The following is a 19,675-nucleotide window of genomic DNA, read 5'->3' on the forward strand; positions in this document are numbered from 1 at the left end:
ACACACACACACACACACACACACACACACACACACACACACACAAAGGCTCGAACTCAGTCAGCTTTGTAGAAACTGAGCTTAGATTTCATAGCTGGGAGTCATTCCAAACAGATTGCGCAGTCTGACCAACTCCAGTACTTCTCAAAAGGAAATCAAACTATAAAAGGTGGCGGGCGACACGCATTAATGTAAGAAATGCAATGGGGGTTTTCCAGGACGTCATTATCCTCGCACATAAAACCAGGAAAGAATCATCAGTTTAGCGGGAGTTGTGTTAAGACGCGTCGGAAAGCTTTACCCGGACTCTCTCCATTCAAGGCTCCCAGAATAGCCCGCAGCGCTTAAAACAGCGCGTGCTGGACTGCGTGGAAAGGAAGTGACACGCTTCCACTCCACACACCGGGGGCAGATTAGCGCGCCGGCAGATGTAATCTCTTTTCAGGACCAAGGCCAGAGACACTAGCGGCACCGGTCGGCCCAAACTTTACCCACAGCGCCTTTTCTCTTCCTGAACCCCTTGTTTTTACGCAGCGCAGGAAGTCCATCAGAACCAATCAGGATTCGGGCAAAGTGGGACTGAAAATGTTGTTTCGGTTTATCACAGGTAGTTGAAAGGCACTGGAATTCCTGGAACCAGCTGAATGCGCTTTTTTTATGAGTAAAAAATAAGGAGAAAGCAGAGGAGAAGGCTGTGCGCTCGGACAGGGGGCGCGCAAGGAGTCCACATTGGTCCGGTTCTGGAATCGTGAGGATGGAGATCCGGCCGGACAGGTTCAAGGCCGTGGCAGCCAAGACTCTCGGGAAAATCTACGGGTATGTAATCTCAATGTTCTGTTGCATGAAGTGAAGGTGAATTTGTTTCTTTATCTGTGAGAAGATCATGTTCTCAGGGTAATCTGCCACATCTGGATCTGTAAAACCCAAACAATAAATAACTAACTTCATGGGTTGGATTGTAAGAAATATTAGCATTTAAAAAAAAACAATAAAGCTCAAGTCTTTAGTAGATGTGAAATTATCCTGAGTTGCTTCCTGGACACAAAAGGACCAAACGAAACCAGATTTTTAGGACGAAGTGTCCGATCAGTGTAAGATGAAGCCTGGATCAATATTTTGGATCAGTTTTCCGCTGTTCTTTTATATTTATGAGCTACAAAGCTCTTGTGTCGGTTCAGTGTTTTGGGGGGGTTGTCTCTGAAAACAGCATTGTGTTCCAGATTTAACCTTAGAACAAACAAAGAACAAAATGTTTTTCTCTAAAGTCGCTTTAAAACAAATTGAGAGTAAATCAGGTCACACCTGGTATTACTGCTTATAGGAAGAGACTTATTTTAGTCAAATGTTATCATTTTAAAGTTTTCTTGTTCTTTTTCCAGCTACATGAATAATTGTGGAAAAACAAAGGAAGATACAGATGGAAGTGGCAAAATGGCTCAAAAATTGTTAAGGTTTCCTTGCTGTGCAGTCAGTCTGATCAGTGAGGAAGTGATCTGAGAAGGAGGATGTATTGATGGACCCTTCTTCTCTGCTGGGATTTGATGCACGGTCTGAACACTTAAATCCTCTCCACAAATAGCCTCTCTCTTCTTCAAGCTGTCGGCCTGCGTAAATCCCTGCAGGATGTTCACCTGGGCCACCCCACCCTCTCTCTCACACACACCATAAGTAGCCCGGTAATTCGTCACCACGTTCCTTCCCCCTTTCCTCTTCCACCGTATAGGGCACCTGGATTAGTCCACTCGGCCCCATGGCAGAAAGCTGTAAGCTGTGGTTTTCTGTTGAGTGCACGTGCCAATGAGGTGTTCCCTCTGCTTCTGTGTGTAAAGTTTCACCGACCACTTCCTGTCCTCTGCGAGCAACACTCTTTCAATCTGTTATTCCTTGGAGTTATATCGTTCCTTATCACCCCTTTATTGCCAGAGTTTTGGTCTAAAAGTCAACTTACTGAGGGCAGATGAAATAATGGCACACAGGGAAAATGAAAACATAAAAAAGACTAAACCCAGGAACCACAATACATTAATACACACAATAAAACAAACAAAAAAAACACATCATGATGCTTATGTTGAGAAATGACGGCGATGCTTCAAAATAATGTTCTGATCTCCTGAAAAGGTGTGAAGTCTCACCTGGTTTTGCTGGTCTGTTAGAAATGACCTTCAGCTACTACCACACCAGAATTTAGCACAATACAGCGGGTAAAATAAGTATTGAACACGTCACCATTTTTCTCAGTAAATATATTACTAGAGGTGCTAATGACATGAAATTTTCACCAGATGTCGGTAACAACCCAAGTGATCCATACATACAAAGAAATCAAACCATAAATGTCCAGAAATGAAGTTATTTGTAATAATATGGAATGGCACAGGGAAAAAGTATTGAACACACTTACTGAAATTTATCTAATACTTTGTACAAAAGCCTTTGTTGTCAATGACAGCTTCAAGACTCCTCCTGTATGGAGAAACTAGTGGCATGCATTGCTCAGGTGTGATTTTGGCCCATTCTTCCACACAAACAGTCTTCAAATCTTGAAGGTTTCGTGGACCTCTTCTATGAACTCTGATCTTTAGTTCTTTCCATAGATTTTCTGTTGGATTCAGGTCAGGTGATTGGCTGGGCCATTCCAGCAGCTTTAGTTTCTTTCTCTGAAACCAACTGAGAGTTTCCTTGGCTTTGTGTTTGGGCTCATTGTCTTGCTGAAATGTCCAGCCACGTTTCATCTTCATCATCCTGGTAGATGGAAGCAGATTTTTATCAAGAATGTCTCTGTACATTTTTCCACTCATCCTTCCTTCTDTTATTTGAAGTTTGCCAGTACCATATGCTGAAAAACAGCCCCACACCATGATGTTCCCACCTCCAAACTTCACTGTTGGTATGGTGTTTTTGGGCTGATGTGCAGTGCCATTTGACCTCCAAACATGATGTGTATTCTGGCATCCAAACAGTTCAATGTTGGTCTCATCTGACCAGACTATATTCTCCCAGTATTACACAGGCTTGTTTAAATGTTGTGCAGCAAACTTTAAAGGAGCTTCAACATGCTGTTTCTTCAGCAGTGGAGTCTTGCGTGGTGAGCGTGCATACAGGCCATGGTGGTTCAGTGCATTACTTATTGTTTTCTTTGAAACAATCGTACCTGCTAATTCCAGGTCTTTCTGAAGCTCTCCACAAGTGGTCCTTGGCTCTTGGACAACTCTTCTGATAATTCTTTTCACTCCTCTGTCAGAAATCTTGTGAGGAGCACCTGGTCGTGGTCGGTTTATGGTGAAATGATGTTCTTTCCACTTCTGAATTATGGCCCCAACAGTGCTCACTGGAACMTTCAGAAGTTTAGACATTCTTCTGTAACCGATGCCATCATTATGCTTTGCAACAATAAGGTTGTGAAGGTCTTGAGAGAGCTCTTTACTTTTACCCATCATCAGATGGTTCTTGTGTGATACCTGGCCATCATTTGGGACTSAACCAGCTGATATTAACTTGCACTGACAAGGGGCAGGCTTGCTTTCTAATTACTGAGAGAGTTCAGCTGGTGTCTTGGCTTTCCATGCCTTTTTACACCTCCCTTTCTTCATGTGTTCAATACTTTTTCCCTGTGCCATTCCACATTATTACAAATAACTTCATTTCTGGACATTTATGGTTTGATTTCTTTGTATGTATGGATCACTTGGGTTGTTACCGACATCTGGTGAAAATTTCATGTCATTAGCACCTCTAGTAATATATTTACTGAGAAAAATGGTGACGTGTTCAATACTTATTTTACCCGCTGTATCTGTCGGATTCACAGCGATTTTTGCCTTTTTGTTTGGATATGTGGTGGTGTTATTAATTGACTTTAAGCTCCTTTTTTTTGGAGACACATTTCGTAAAATCTATCAAAAGTTTCCAATAATTGTAGCTTTAATGTATTGTTATTATTTACTTTACGTCAACACGTTTAAGAAAATAGAAGATTTAATTTCCATGGTGTATTTGTGTTCTTGTGATCCCCCTGTCACGTACCATTTTGATTCAAACAATTTCCACAAGTTATTTGTTTTTCTTATCTAATTAATTATTCCAAGCTGCTAAACCAACTCTGACTTTCTCAGATCGTTTGTCTTTGACTATAAATTAAAGAGATTAACCTTGAAAAACAAAACAGCTCTTCTGAGCAGGAGATTCTCAAATATCAYGACTCAACAAAGTGGTGCCTGTTTCTTGTTTCCTTAAAATGCTCTAAAATATCTTTATTTAGACCTTTTCTGTAACCTGTAATAAAAAATATAAGGTTAAAGGTTTACCACAGCAGCATATTTGCAGGCAAATGATCAAAAATAAGAAGAAAACGCACACGTTCTCTAGAAACCAGGAGATAAATTGGTGTTGGAGAAGAAACAAATGTTGCGAATGTTGTGCGAATTGATGGGGGAGTSAGGGGAGCTGCTGGTAAGAGGCAGRSTGAAGATGAGGAGGAGACAGAAAAGGAAGAGCGACCCGCCCAGACCAAAATAGACTGAGAGTCAGAGAAAGCCTATTAATAATTTAACCTACAGGATCATCAATACTTGATCACTGCTGGAGCCACTGTAAGCACACTCAGAGAGAGAGCACGCTTTATATTTATGGAGCTTTTTTTTTTTWAATTTTCCACTCGGCTTACTGTTGAAGGTTTGGATGAAAGCCCCATGCAGATTGTTGACAGGAACACATCATTGTGTAACTTAAGATGTTTCAGTCAGGCTCATTTATGTGGATGCACAGGAGGAAGAACAAGAAAGCCAAAACCTCGCTGTAGAAGTGCTTAAAGAAAAAGATTTTGGTGATGATAGAGACCAACAAAACAATTTCCTTCCTTAGATCATCAAAGGTGAGTTCGTGCAGAAGCATTGAGAAACCTCAGTTTCTTACTATTTGTTTCTTTCACAATTTTTGATTTGCATCAGAGACTTTTACCACACCAGTCTTTGAGCTGTCTAACAGAACTTTTGTAAACTAAAGAGTTTGAATTTGTGCTCCTATTATCTTTGCAGTATTTACACATCTTAAACAATGTAAACATGAAAACAGACATTTTTGTCCTCTTTCACCGTGTGTGTGTCTCTCTCTGCTATATGACTTTTGGATTTCTCCTAAATCCCATCAGAGTGCAAACATCCAAATTCTCATTAACTCATTAAAAAAACCTAATTGGATTTTCTTAACCAAGATATATCAGTAATTTCCACTCAACTGAGCTGATTAAGCGTAAAGCAACTTTTACGTTTATTTTTAAAGAAAAAGTATAAGTTGCTTTACACTTGAGTGGAAATTGTTGATATAACGTGATTAAGGAAATCCAACAATCCAATTTTTGAGTGTATCTGACTTCATATTTATAGCTGTTTCCTTTCAAAAGTGGAGTGAACGATCTACACTGCTCAAAAAAATAAAGGGAACACTTAAACAACGCACGCTAACTCCCGATCTTAATCAATGAAATATTCGCATTGAGTACTTTGTTCTGTACAGAGTTGAATGTGCTTCACAAAAGTTTGATTTACTTGGACTTAGCGTGCGTTGTTTGAGTGTTCCCTTTATTTTTTTGAGCAGTATATTTAACTTGTCTTCTACTTAAAACACAAGAGAAACCGTTAAACATTAACATATGAAGACCAGATGCATCTGAACCACTTGCAGCAATTTTAATCTTTTATTTTATCTGGGTGGTCTTATGCAATTTAAACATCAAATTGTAAGCAATATGTACATAGGGTTCACGTAAGGATTTTAGGCAGTATAGCTGCCTTAGTCCCTAAAGCTGTGGGAATGGGTTTCAGGTATGTGTTGCTGTAAACGTGTGAATTTGTAGCGTTAGCTCCCAGAGGAAGAATATCTTCACACTAAATACATGAAGTAAAATGCACACTGAAAGTGCATGTTGTCTTATATGAATATAGACAATAAAAACACTTTTTTATGAACAAACATTAACTGTAAACATGCAATAAATGTGTATCAGATTTATAAAACTCAGTAATCTCAAAATTTAAACATAAACTGCACTAACAAAATTAGTTTGTTCATTAATTCTTGAACTGCCTATTTGAACATGTGTGTCTTCTTGCATCCTCCATGCACACCCAGCACCCCTACTTCTCACGACTGTGGAAATGTGTTATGTGTTATGTGAAATGTGTTAGCTGTAGCAATAAAGGGTTGGGGCCTTGGGATAAAAGAACAAAAGTACAATTTATTGACCTGTATAGAAATTGTCCTAGCTTTTAAATCCCAATTTTATTTTACTGTTTATTTATTTTGTATTGCATCAGATTGCTCATGTTCAGACGATAATACAAACAGCTGTCTGGTATAAGAGTGTAGTTTAAAAGCTCTGAGCTGGATTTCTTTGGTGAATAGACTCAGTTTGCCTGGTAACTCTGTTCTACATAATGTGGACCCACACTGTTCCAGTCTGATCTTAGAGCTCTGCACTGCACACATTATGTTTAATAAATGACTGTCAAAGTCAAAGCTTCTCCCTGCAAGCCCTTATAAACGGAGGCTAGCAGATGCCTGTGTTGATGGAAGACAGTCTGATGTCTAAATCCATGAGCCTCACTCGGAAACATACATGGGTGTTAAAAACTGTTTTAAATTCACTCAGTTGTTCCAAAAACTCTCCCTTTGCTTCGTTGCAGAGCGATTGAGAAAAAGCAGGAAAATGGAGAAACCATCGAGCTGTCGGCGGAGGGCCGGCCAGAGCTGGTGCAGGAGAAGGAGATGCCCGTGGTGGACTGCACATGCTTCGGCCTGCCCAGGCGCTACATCATCGCCATCCTCTCTGGCATTGGGTTCTGCATCTCCTTTGGTATCAGATGTAACCTGGGCGTGGCCATCGTCAGCATGGTCAACAGCCACACTATCATCAGAGACAACAAGAAGGTCTTAGTGGTGAGTGGAAACAATATTAAGGCAGCAAAAGAAAAAAAACAAAAGGCCAAAAGAGGAGCTACAATACAAGCCTCTTAAAACAAAATTATCAATACAGTCTAAATTTAACTCCTTTTCTCCAAATCAAGGTCATTCAACAAGAAATCTACAACAAGGAAGATTAATACTTTAAAGGGGGTATTACACCCAACCCCCAACTGCTCCCCGGCCCGATTTTCACATGTGATGGGTGAAATGCAGACCACAAATCTTGTTCTTGTATGGGAACATTGTATTTTTTGTTAAAAAAGAGTCTCAGCTGGGGACTGAGCTCCAGGGAGGAGCTTTGTCTAAATAGGCGGTGCTTTGTACCAGCCAACGATTAGGCAGCTCCACATGGCTAACACAGGAGACTGCAGGATTTCTCACACATGCATGAGTGAGTCAAAGAAGCGCTCTGGATATGTTTTAGGAATGACATCATAAAATGATATAAAACTTAAAAAAATCAATTTTGCATAATGCACTGCCCTTTAAGAACTTTCCACAGAACGTCACTTCACAACAACTAAACTATTAATGTTGATTTCTTGATAGTGGAGAGGGAAACTAGCAGCTCAAACAAACACATGATGGATGTTGTCACAGGCAGTGATGAAGATGAAGAATTCACATACAGAACAGACCAAACAGAGAATAAAAAATGAAAGTTTGTTCTGTCATTTTCTTTTTCAATTAACTGAATAAAAGCAAAGCTAAAAAAATTCCTTGTGGAGAAGCTAAACTAATTAATTAAACAAAATGAACCCTAAATTAAGGTTAAACAGGAACCACGGAAAAAACATCCATCCATTTTCCGCTTATCTGGGGTCAGGTCTTGGGGGCAGCAGCCTAAGCAGAGAGACCCAGACCTCCCTCTCCCCAGACACTTGGGCCAGCTCATCCGGGGGAATCCCAAGGTGTTCCCAGGCCAGCTGAGAAACATAGTCCCTCCAGCGTGTCCTGGGCCTACCTCTGGGTCTCCACACAGTGGGACGTGCCCGGAACACCTCACCAGGGAGGTGTCCAGGAGACATCCTAACCAGATGAACCACCTCAACTGGCTCCTCTCGACGTGGAGGAGCAGCGGCTCTACTCTGAGTCCCTCCCGRTTGACAGAGCTTCTCACCCTATCTCTAAGGGAGAGYCCAGACACCCTGCAGAGGAAACTCATTTTGGCCGCTTGTATCCGCAATCTCGTTCTTTTGGTCATTACCCAAAACTCATGACCATAGATGAGGGTAGGAATCTAGACCCAACGGTAAAGTGAGAACTTCATCTTTTGGCTCAGCTCTCGCTTCACCATGACAAATCAGTACAGCATCCACCTCTAACTCCATTCTTCCCTCATTCATGAACAAGAACAGTAATTTAGCTTCGGATCAGTGAATTCTGAGAATTTGTTCTGAATGTTTTAATGACAAATGAAGAACAGGTGAGGAGCAAACACAGTGAAGCTCACACAGTTAGAAGATATGGAGAAGTGCTTTTATAAATTGTTCTTAATTTGTATTCATGCTGCCATCTTGATCTGGATTCCCTGAAAGAACAGTTTATTTCTCTCATTAAATCTTTCCTGATAAAAGAAAATAAAACATATACCAGTGATTCTTCATTAGGTGTCAGTGTTGGACCTTTCCTGATTTAATTTATCTGGTTTGCTGCCTTTTTCACTTTCAGTCCAGCATTAAAAGCTGTATGTTATACTTTATTAATCGTAACCTGTGTTCTTTTCAGAGGGAGTTAAAAAAAACATTGTAGATAAGAAACTGTTCTTAATGTTTTGCCTTTTGAAATAAACGTTAAATAAAAAAATAAAATACATATTTTTAGCTTCTTTTTAATTTTTATTATTAAATTTTTTTATTTTTTGTCCTGACAGGAAGCACAGTTCAGCTGGAACCCAGAAACAGTGGGAATGATCCACGGTTCCTTCTTCTGGGGATACATCGTCACCCAAATCCCAGGAGGGTTCATCTGCCAAAAGTTTGCAGCAAACAGGTCAGTTTATCTTCTTTTTGAAATGTGAAAATTTCAGGTGTTAACTAACATCTAACCTTTACCACTTCCTATTTTTTTTTTGCAGAGTTTTTGGGTTTGCTGTAGTGGCCACTTCTTGCCTGAACATGCTCATCCCCTCAGCAGCTCGGGTCCACTTCGGCTGTGTTATCCTCGTCAGGGTGTTCCAAGGGCTTGTAGAGGTACGCTACTCTTCTCTTTAGCTGTTTCTGTTGACAAACCCCTAAACAAAACACTCGGTGCAGTTTTTTAATGGGTTCAATTCCAACCCTGTCCTGTAGGGGGTTTCATATCCAGCCTGTCATGGTATTTGGGCAAAATGGGCACCTCCTCTCGAGAGAAGTCGACTGGCCACAACAGCATTCTGTGGTGAGTTTGGTCTAAGTTCCTCTAGTTCTCTTTAAAAAAAAAAGCTCCCTAATATGGCCACAGTTAGAGCTCAGATGTTTGATAGGGAAGTGCTTTATTAGAAAACAACTTGTGAACAGTTTTGATAATTCCATAAGAGTTGTGTTTATGTTTCATCCATACATGTCAAATTTTATTTCTTGCAGCTTCTTAAAATCTATTTTTGTGGCATTTGAAAGCCAGGAAAGTTAGGTGATTTATTTGAGGGTGAAATTAAATATCCTACATCTGAATTTAATCCAGATTATATTGTTTTTTTCAGGTTCTTATGCAGGGGCTGTGATTGCCATGCCTCTAGCTGGAATCCTGGTCCAGTATTCAGGATGGTCATCTGTCTTCTACGTCTACGGTAAAACACACCCGAGCCTCACAAGCACACACTTTTAACAAGTCCTCATTAAAATGATCCAAGCTGAGTGAATAATACAAATACTGCAAGATTTTCAGGCCTCATTTAAATGAAATCGCATATATTTATTATTGATGATACAGCGCTTTGTACAAAGCAGTTGAACAATTAAAGATTGAAAATACTCGTACACATACAGGCACACGCTTTACAGTAAAACAACAGCAGCTGAGTAAAACTGAAACTTAAAAATAAAAATAAAAAACCCACCAGCAAATAGGAACAGAAGAGTTCTCACGGATGGTAGAAGCTTTGAAGTTTGTAAATGTTGCAGAATTTGTGATACTGTGGTACACATTTTACAAAATTCATAGTGTTTTTACATGTCTTAAATGTAATTGTTCCAAATACACAACATCCATTTTAACATCAGTGCAAAAACAAAATGATCTTAACAGAACACTCGGGGGGGGGGGGTGAAATTATATTATATTCTTTACAATCCTACATTAGGCCTCTGACATGTCATATATTGAACCCATTTTTTCCAGTGTAAGTCAAACAAATCCAGTTTGTGGTTTACGATAGCAGAAATCTCCTCCATTCTGTAAATGTCCATTGTCACCTCTGTCCAAGCGATCAGGGTTGGCTTCTCCTGTGTTATCCATTTCTTAGTGTCTTCTTGCTTCCTACTAGTAAGATATTCTTTCATAACCCAGTTCAACAAACATAAATTCATTAAACTGTTGTACTCATTTAACTTATTGTATCTATTTATGTGTAACCAAACCAGTAAATAACAAACTCTACAGATCACACTTTTTAAGACCAGTTGAAAAATGTCAAGAATTCACATTTTGAACAGTTAGATCATAAGAAGGTTCTAAGTAGAGCTTTGAAATGAAAAAAGAAGAAATGGGAGTGAGACAAAAAAAAACCCGTCTGAGTAAGCATTTTATTGCATACAAGTATTAAACTGCAAGTGGGCTGTTCCTAATCTGATCAAAAGTTTTAGACTATATCTAAAAACAAACACACATCCTACACACCAAAAGGAAAAAAAAGATGCAATTTGAAAAAATAAAATAAAATAAAAAGAACTCAGTAATGAGTAAAGGCACCATTCTTTATTAATCACCTCAAAAAATTGTTTCAGCTTGCTTGATGCTAGTGTTTCCAGGAGGCTAGAGGGAGTGTTACTCCAAGTGGTGAAGATGGTTTCATGGAGGACATCCACTGTCTGGAACTGGTGTCCATTTTTTGTAAACTTCCCCTGCCATCCAACCCCAGTCTAAATCCAATCTCAGTTGGATTTAGATCAGGAGAACACACAGGATGGTCCAAAAGAGTTTTGTTGTTTCTCTGGAAGAAGTCTTCTTCAGGCGGGCATCATGAACAGCAGCGTTGTCCTGTTGAAAAACCTGTCATTATCACACAGACGAGGGCCTTCAGCCATGAGGGAGACCCCCTGCAACATCTCCACAGAGCCAGCTGCTGAGTGACGCCTCTACACCTGAAGCTCCATTGTTCTTTGAAGGAAAAAGCCCCCCCAGATCACGATGGTGGCCCCTCCACTGTGCCGTGTAGAAAACCTCTCAGGTGGGATCTTCTTGTCATACCAGTGATGTTGGAAAAAAATCAGGACCATCAAGGTTAAATTTTTTCTCATTAGAGAATAAAACTTTCTTCCACCTTTCAATGGCCCACGTCTGGTGCTCTCATGCAAACTCCGAATGGGCAATTTTGTGCCGTTGAAGGAAACGAGACCTTCCAAGATGTTTTCTGWTCTTMAAACCCTTCTGTCACAGATGCCGTTTGATGGTCATGGGACTGCAGTAGGGACCAGTGACGAGCTTAATTTGTGCCGAGGATCATTCCATGTCTTGACAGACGGCTAATCAGATCCTCCGGCTCAGGGCTGGTGAAATCTTTTCTGGGTCTACGACTTGACTTTTTTTTGTTCGGTAACTCTCAGGATCCTTTAAGAAGTTTAAAAGGACCRTTTTTATGTGTCCAACCTCAGCAGCAACGGCACGCAGCGAGAGACCTTGCTTTTGCAGGTCAACAATCAAAGAGAGAAAGCTTTTTTTGTGTTTGCCATCAGGAGGTCACAGCCCTGTGACTACCTGACAGAAAATGACAATGAATCCCCATTTTTGCAAAGATCTGTGCTTTTACATGCTGTGATCTTAAACCTTTGATCAGCTGATAAACAGTCTAATTCAGCTAAATGGTTGTTAAAGATCCATAAATATAAAATGTTTACTCAGATGTGTTTTTTTTTGTCTCACTCCCATTTCTTCTTTTTGTATTTGGAAGCTCTAATTAAAACCTTCTCATGACCCAACAGTGCAAAATGTGAATTCTTGCCATTTTCAGCTGGTCTCAACATTTTGATCAGGAGTGTATTTTAAAATAAGAAAACAGCACTGAAACATAAGAGCTGTATATAAGCTGGAAAATTTGACAGTGGTAGTATTATGGTTTGGGACGATTATGCAAACTTTGATGATAATGATCATTTTGTAAATGATAGCAAATAAAAAAATACAACTCGACAGCCATTTATTTACATATAATTTATTTGTTTTTGTGTTGGCAATGGGGTAAACTGGCAACCTGTCCAGGATGTACCTCACTTTCCCCCCTAATGACAAAGCATGATCAAAACAAGTGATAAAAYACTGACTAAAAAGACAATGAGACCCTAAAAATACAGHGGGTAAAATAAGTATTGAACACGTCACCATTTTTCTCAGTAAATATATTACTAGAGGTGCTAATGACATGAAATTTTCACCAGATGTCGGTAACAACTCAAGTGATCCATACATACAAAGAAATCAAASCATAAATGTCCAGAAATGAAGTTATTTGTAATAATGTGGAATGGCACAGGGAAAAAGTATTGAACACACTTACTGAAWTTTATCTAATACTTTGTACAAAAGCCTTTGTTGTCAATGACAGCTTCAAGACGCCTCCTGTATGGAGAAACTAGTGGCATGCATTGCTCAGGTGTGATTTTGGCCCAATCTTCCACACAAAGTCTTTAAATCTTGAAGGTTTCGTGGACCTCTTCTCTGAACTCTGATCTTTAGTTCTTTCCATAGATTTTCTGTTGGATTCAGGTCAGGTGATTGGCTGGGCCATTCCAGCAGCTTTAGTTTCTTTCTCTGAAACCAACTGAGAGTTTCCTTGGCTTTGTGTTTGGGCTCATTGTCTTGCTGAAATGTCCAGCCACGTTTCATCTTCATCATCCTGGTAGATGGAAGCAGATTTTTATCAAGAATGTCTCTGTACATTTTTCCACTCATCCTTCCTACAATTATTTGAAGTTTGCCAGTACCATATGCTGAAAAACAGCCCCACACCATGATGTTCCCACCTCCAAACTTCACTGTTGGTATGGTGTTTTTGGGCTGATGTGCAGTGCCATTTGACCTCCAAACATGATGTGTATTCTGGCATCCAAACAGTTCAATGTTGGTCTCATCTGACCAGACTATATTCTCCCAGTATTACACAGGCTTGTTTAAATGTTGTGCAGCAAACTTTAAAGGAGCTTCAACATGCTGTTTCTTCAGCAGTGGAGTCTTGCGTGGTGAGCGTGCATACAGGCCATGGTGGTTCAGTGCATTACTTATTGTTTTCTTTGAAACAAACGTACCTGCTAATTCCAGGTCTTTCTGAAGCTCTCCACAAGTGGTCCTTGGCTCTTGGACAACTCTTCTGATAATTCTTTTCACTCCTCTGTCAGAAATCTTGTGAGGAGCACCTGGTCGTGGTCGGTTTATGGTGAAATAATGTTCTTTCCACTTCTGAATTATGGCCCCAACAGTGCTCACTGGAACCTTCAGAAGTTTAGACATTCTTCTGTAACCGATGCCATCATTATGCTTTGCAACAAYAAGGTTGTGAAGGTCTTGAGAGAGCTCTTTACTTTTACCCATCATCAGATGGTTCTTGTGTGATACCTGGCCATCATTTGGGACTGAACCAGCTGAGATTAACTTGCACTGACAAGGGGCAGGCTTGCTTTCTAATTACTGAGAGAGTTCAGCTGGTGTCTTGTCTTTCCATACCTTTTTACACCTCCCTTTCTTCATGTGTTCAATACTTTTTCCCTGTGCCATTTCACATTATTACAAATAACTTCATCTCTGGACATTTATGTTTGATTTCTTTGTATGTATGGATCACTTGGGTTGTTACCGACATCTGGTGAAAATTTCATGTCATTAGCACCTCTAGTAATATATTTACTGAGAAAAATGGTGACGTTCAATACTTATTTTACCCTCTGTATACTGTATAGTTCATATGAAAAAAGTGGCATTATTTCTTTTTGCCGTTTCCTTTAGTTTGAACTCAATTGCAGCTTTTTTCTTTTAACACCAGGAAGTTTTGGTGTCCTCTGGTACTGCTTCTGGATCCTGGTTTCTTACGAGAGTCCGGCGGCCCACCCCACCATCACTGAGGAGGAGAGAAAATATATTGAGGAGAGCATCGGCGAGTCGGCCCAACACTCAATATCGGTCAGTGTAGATGGAGTAGGATTTGGTTTTAAAAAAAATCAGGTGATGAATCGTAAAACACTCGATGATGTACAGAAAGCAAATATGGAAATACTGCAAAAGCTCATAATGCTGGTGTTGTGGCTGATGTCTTTTAAACGGTTAAAGATTTTGTCAAATGTAGATTTGAATAAAGAATGTAGAGGTTGTGCAGAAGGACACGATGAGTCAAATAAAACAAAACAGTTGGCCACACCTTGACAGATTTAGAAACATGACAGAGCTTAAATTAATCAGTAGTTCCTGTTAGCAGCCCAGCAACAGTGTTGATGCCCTGTGCCTTCTTTCACATCAGTTTTAGTTTCTGATGATAATTTGTTGACATAAAAATCCAAAAAAAAAAAAAAAAGAAAAAAGATTTTAATCATAAAAACTGGGAAAATCAAATTTTTTGCAAAAAAATCAATACAAAAGTAGAGAAATTGCATTTCCTTTTATTATGAAGTCTACAGAGTGCTGACTGACGTTGCACTAACTAGTAACAAAAATAGCTAAAAGCTAACATAAACAGAATGCTAGCTAAAACGAAAGTAGCAAAACCTTAGTTAAAAATAACAAAAGGCAAGATAAAAGCCAAATGCTTGATAAAAATGGTAAAAAAGCTAACAAAAAATCTGAAAGTAAAATGGTAGTGAGAAGTCATAATGCAGCAAATGACTAGCTAAAAGCTTAAAAAAGCAATTTTAGACTGAACTTATGTAGCGCTTTATCAAGTCCTGTTCATCTCCAAAGTGCTTTACACTTAAAGACATTTACCTATTCACACACTAGCTAGTTATAGATTAAAAAAAACACTAGCTAAAAGTAGCAAAAAGGTAACTAAAACTAGCAAAGCGTTAGCAACAATGTCAAATAGTAAACTAGAAGCCAAAGTAACAAAATGCTGTTACAATCTTTTGGAAAGAACTGAAGCAAACATTTGTTAATCAAGTTAAATACTTTAAAAAGTAGACACTTTACAAAAGCCACTTCCACAAAAATCACAAAATATTAGTTGTTCAGGCAAAAAAAGTACAAAACAGTAAATAGTGTAAATGCATACAGTTCTTGAACTATTTTTGTGTTGCAGAAATTTAACACGCCATGGAGGGCCTTCTTCACCTCCATGCCTGTCTACGCCATTATTGTTGCCAACTTCTGCAGAAGCTGGACATTCTACCTGCTTCTCATCAGCCAGCCGGCGTACTTTGAGGAGGTGTTTGGGTTTGAGATCAGCAAGGTAACTTTAAAATGAAGTTAGTCACTGACACAGCCTCTCCTCGTTTGTACTGGTAATGACAGATCTTCTCTCTCACACACATCTAGGTGGGCATACTTTCAGCTCTGCCCCATCTGGTTATGACCATCATCGTGCCCATTGGGGGCCAAATCGCTGACTTTTTACGCTCCAACCAGATTATGACTACCACCAATGTTAGAAAACTTATGAATTGTGGAGGTAAGTATGAAACAAAATCTTAATTTTTCTAAATTCAAGCATGCACAATTTCATGCATTTGGAGCAGGCTTGCAGGGGCCATAAATTATGGTGATTTATTTCCATAAAGTCAAACATTTGGAAGATCATTGCAGAGTTTAATAGAAAATTGCATTTCTAGATTTTAATATGTTTTTTCTTTACAACCAGCTGAAAGAAGTGGTAACAATCTTTCTTTCTTAAATGGGAAGTTTAATAGCCGTTTTCATCTATTTATAAAAGTGTAAAGTGTCCTGAGAGATTTTTTTTTACTTTATTAGTCTGTTTTATTAAACATGTGCCTTTCAGTTAGACGGCTCAGTCTTATGAATCTACTTAATGATGGCGTTAGCTGCTTGTGGTTGTTGCTGTTGAAAACACCACAGATGAGGCACATATGACTAAGTGTGAAGCAGAAGCGCTGAGACTTTCTGCTATTTTTGAACTACAGAATGATAATAAAACTCAAGTGAGATGAAGAAGCAGCTCGTGTATCATAGCGACCTGAAACAACTGCACAGTCAACTTTTTACTTAAAATCCTTTTAAACTGAACAAATAAAGTAGTTTTTTCAGTTGAAAATGAAACTTGACCGGTTGAAATCATTTTTTGTTTTTAACTGTGTGCCTTTATTTGTACCAGGGTTTGGGATGGAGGCGACTCTCCTGTTGGTAGTTGGATTCTCACATACAAAAGGTGTTGCCATCACGTTTCTGGTTCTGGCTGTGGGTTTCTCTGGTTTTGCCATTTCAGGTGAAATGCAGCATGTTTTTTTTTACAATAAAACTTCAACAGTTTTCAGGCTTTACCTTGATCCTGACAATCGATTCTTTAATTCTCAAAAGGTTTCAACGTGAACCACCTGGACATTGCACCTCGGTATGCTAGCATCCTCATGGGTATCTCCAACGGTGTGGGTACTTTGTCGGGCATGGTTTGTCCTCTTATAGTTGGTGCAATGACAAAGAATAAGGTGAGTACTGACTCTAAATCTCTGTGTTCTCCAGTTCTCAGAAATGTATAAAATATACATATTTCTGCTGGTATTATTTTGTCCAAAAGTGTGCCTTATCGTCATGTAAGAAATGGTCAAATTGGAAGCATGGAACAAAAATGCTGAAACCTGATTAAGTTCTCAGTTAAATGTTTCTTTCCACATCTAAAGACTCCATTTTATCTCAAAGCCTGACTGTGCTTTGCAGTCTAAACAAAATGTCCCCAAATCACATGATCTCTTGATAATACTTATCAAAACCCGAGTCACGCCCCCTGGGGCAGGTTCCTTACATCAGCACTGGTGCCTGAAATACTAAATATTATCTTTACATTGCTGGAGCGAGGCACATAGAGACTTGTTGATTCTCTAACTGTTTAAAGATCAAAGCATAATATATATGACTGTGCATAAAATTCAGTTTATCTGTCACAAAATATCCTTTAAGAGCCTCTCTTGACACAACAAAAATTGTGTCAACACAGAACTGCAGTATATGTAAATAATAATAATGAAAAAATACTCTATATATAAGTATCATCTTTGCATCACAACAGGATATTTCTAAAATCCCAACCTCAATGTTTCAATTTTTATTCCACCCAGAAGTCAAAGTTTTCAGTATGTTTCCATAATTTCTTTTTTCCAATTTTGTATCTCCTCCTTGGTCCATATCTTTATCTTCCACCCAGTGTTGCTGCAGATTTGTGAACATTTCCAAACCTTACTCTTCTTTTTCTTTAGGGTCCTCAATGTAGTCTGTGAACTGTCTTCTTCTTCTGGGAGTAGGTTTTACGTTCCTATTCTCAGTTGAGTGGTAGGGTCCCCTGCTTAGGCTAAGGAAGGGTCCAGTTCTCCAGTTGGAGGCTCGGGGATTCCACTGGTTGTGGTTCTGCAGAAGTCTCATTCTGGGTCATCTGTACTCTGTGTTCCCTCATTTTGCCAACAAACTAGTTGACCTCCAGATTGCTGCCTTATGCGATGTGCATTTTCCTGTCTTCTATCTGTGGCACAAGCTTGTAGCATCTGATTCACTGTCAGAGTGCACGGTGGATCAAACCCAGGCGGCAAATGTCACAGGAGGATTTGAGGTAAAAGGAAAATAAAACACTTTATTGAACAAAACAAAAAGCTGATGATGCAGAACACTTGAGGCTGGGTCACCCCGCAAGATTTTAAAACAGTCGGACAATTTTCAAAGTCTGAGAGACTCAACGCATGAGGATAGAAAACCATTGATATACCAGGTTTGGTCCCAGGTTTGGTGTGTAATGTACAGCCACATGGAAAGAGACAACACTCCATACATGGGCATATTTCATTCATAAATATTCAGACATCAGACATAAAACCTCGCGGGAATTTAGATGTCAGAGGAAAAGTCTTGCTTGACCTCCAGAGATCAGACGTGTGTTCAGAGTAAATAAACATTTCAGATGAGGAAGAAACAATGCTGATCGTTTGTGGAGTATTTTTAACAGAGAAAAAATAATTCAAAACAACTTTTACAACATCCAGCGGATTTTCTGGTGAGTCATGACTGTTTTTTACATCCTCTATATTTTGGAATCCCCTCCATGTTTACGTTACCTTGCTTTCTGACTGGCTACACGTCACATTCAACAGGCTGCGAACACCACACACTCTGTGGTATCGGTCAAAAAAATCAAACATGTTGATTATCCCCGATTTGAGGCCGGAGCTTTCCTGACGTCCTTCCGAGCCGACAAGATCACTCTTAACTCACCACGGCAGGAATATCTGCTAAGATTATATTTAGAGTCATCACTATAATCTGAGCATCCTTAAGATTGTCAGAAGGGCAAAATTGGGCCAATTATCCAACAAGGAGGTGGAGAAAAGAGACCGGTAATACTGTGTAGAGCTAGGGTTAAAGAGAACTGATGTGCAGCTGAGCTGATTGAATGTGAAATAACACAGGAAACACTGAGGAACTGAAGCATCAGAGAACCAAATAAAAGACAACCCAAAAAACACAGACTATGACAGTACCCCTGCCTCAAGGACGACCCATGATGTCCAAAATTATGTTTAAATTGGGTGAAAGGAGCGGGCAGAAAACAAGATGGAGTGAGTGAAACAAAACACCAAAGAAACCTAACTATGGTGGGTGGTGGGGCACAGACAGGATGGAGGATACACAGAAAAACACAAATGTCAAAATCCAAAACCCGACCAGAGCAACCTGGGAAATAAACCAACAAGTCTCTAAAGATGGCCCGGAGTGTTTGTTGCAGGGTGAAAGTTTGGGCAGGCGACCTGTGCCCTGACCACGGCAGAACACAGGTTTGGACTGGCAGGGACAAAGTTTGAGTGGGTGGCCCGCGGCCCAGCCACAGTGGGTCAAAACTTCAGGTAGGTGGTCYGGGACGCATTCAGCACAAGACAGGGAGGTAGCCACAGGAACATGAACTTACAGTTAGGTGGTGACACGGAGGGCAACTCCGGGAAAGTGACAACGATCCAGCAAGGAGGTGGAGAAAAGAGAATGGTAATAAACGGCTAATGAGAAATAATTTGCAGCTGAGCTGATAAATAACAACATAGGAAACATTGAGGAAATGAAACATCAGATAATAAAACAACAAAAACACAGATTAACAAATAAAAACAACCCAAAAGACACAGACTGACTTTCACGTAGTAAAATATGTTGGTAGCTAGCAGCTTTGCTCCTCACTGATGAAGCCTCAGTCCATTTGCCTTAAAGAGATGTTAGCACTCCCAAAATATCTTGTAATTGTCAATAAAGTTCACAGACTTCTCAGCACGTGCACATTTAATCCAATTTGTTTAGACCCTGAGACCACACAGACTCAGATAGGGTCTTTAGATCTGAAAATAAACATTTAATTGAGAATTTAAAGGTTTTTTTGGGGGGGTGGGGGGTGGTGGGG

At 39.6% G+C, this 19,675-nt stretch overlaps 1 protein-coding gene across 1 annotated transcript in view; it reads left to right on the top strand.

The window, feature by feature from the left end:
* Positions 1-673: 673 nt before the first annotated feature.
* LOC106517357 (vesicular glutamate transporter 1) overlaps positions 674-19,675 on the top strand; it is a gene marked incomplete at its 5' end in the record, with an annotated part of 21,986 nt that continues 2,984 nt past the window's right edge. The window contains 11 exon segments of the mRNA XM_014008142.1: positions 674-816; positions 6,684-6,936; positions 8,837-8,955; positions 9,041-9,155; positions 9,255-9,342; positions 9,644-9,730; positions 14,132-14,268; positions 15,377-15,526; positions 15,613-15,745; positions 16,406-16,516; positions 16,609-16,736. Coding sequence (XP_013863596.1) covers positions 674-816; positions 6,684-6,936; positions 8,837-8,955; positions 9,041-9,155; positions 9,255-9,342; positions 9,644-9,730; positions 14,132-14,268; positions 15,377-15,526; positions 15,613-15,745; positions 16,406-16,516; positions 16,609-16,736 — 1,464 coding nt within the window.

The sequence above is a fragment of the Austrofundulus limnaeus genome, unplaced genomic scaffold (assembly GCF_001266775.1).
Source record: "Austrofundulus limnaeus strain Quisiro unplaced genomic scaffold, Austrofundulus_limnaeus-1.0 Scaffold48, whole genome shotgun sequence".
NCBI lineage: Eukaryota > Metazoa > Chordata > Actinopteri > Cyprinodontiformes > Rivulidae > Austrofundulus > Austrofundulus limnaeus.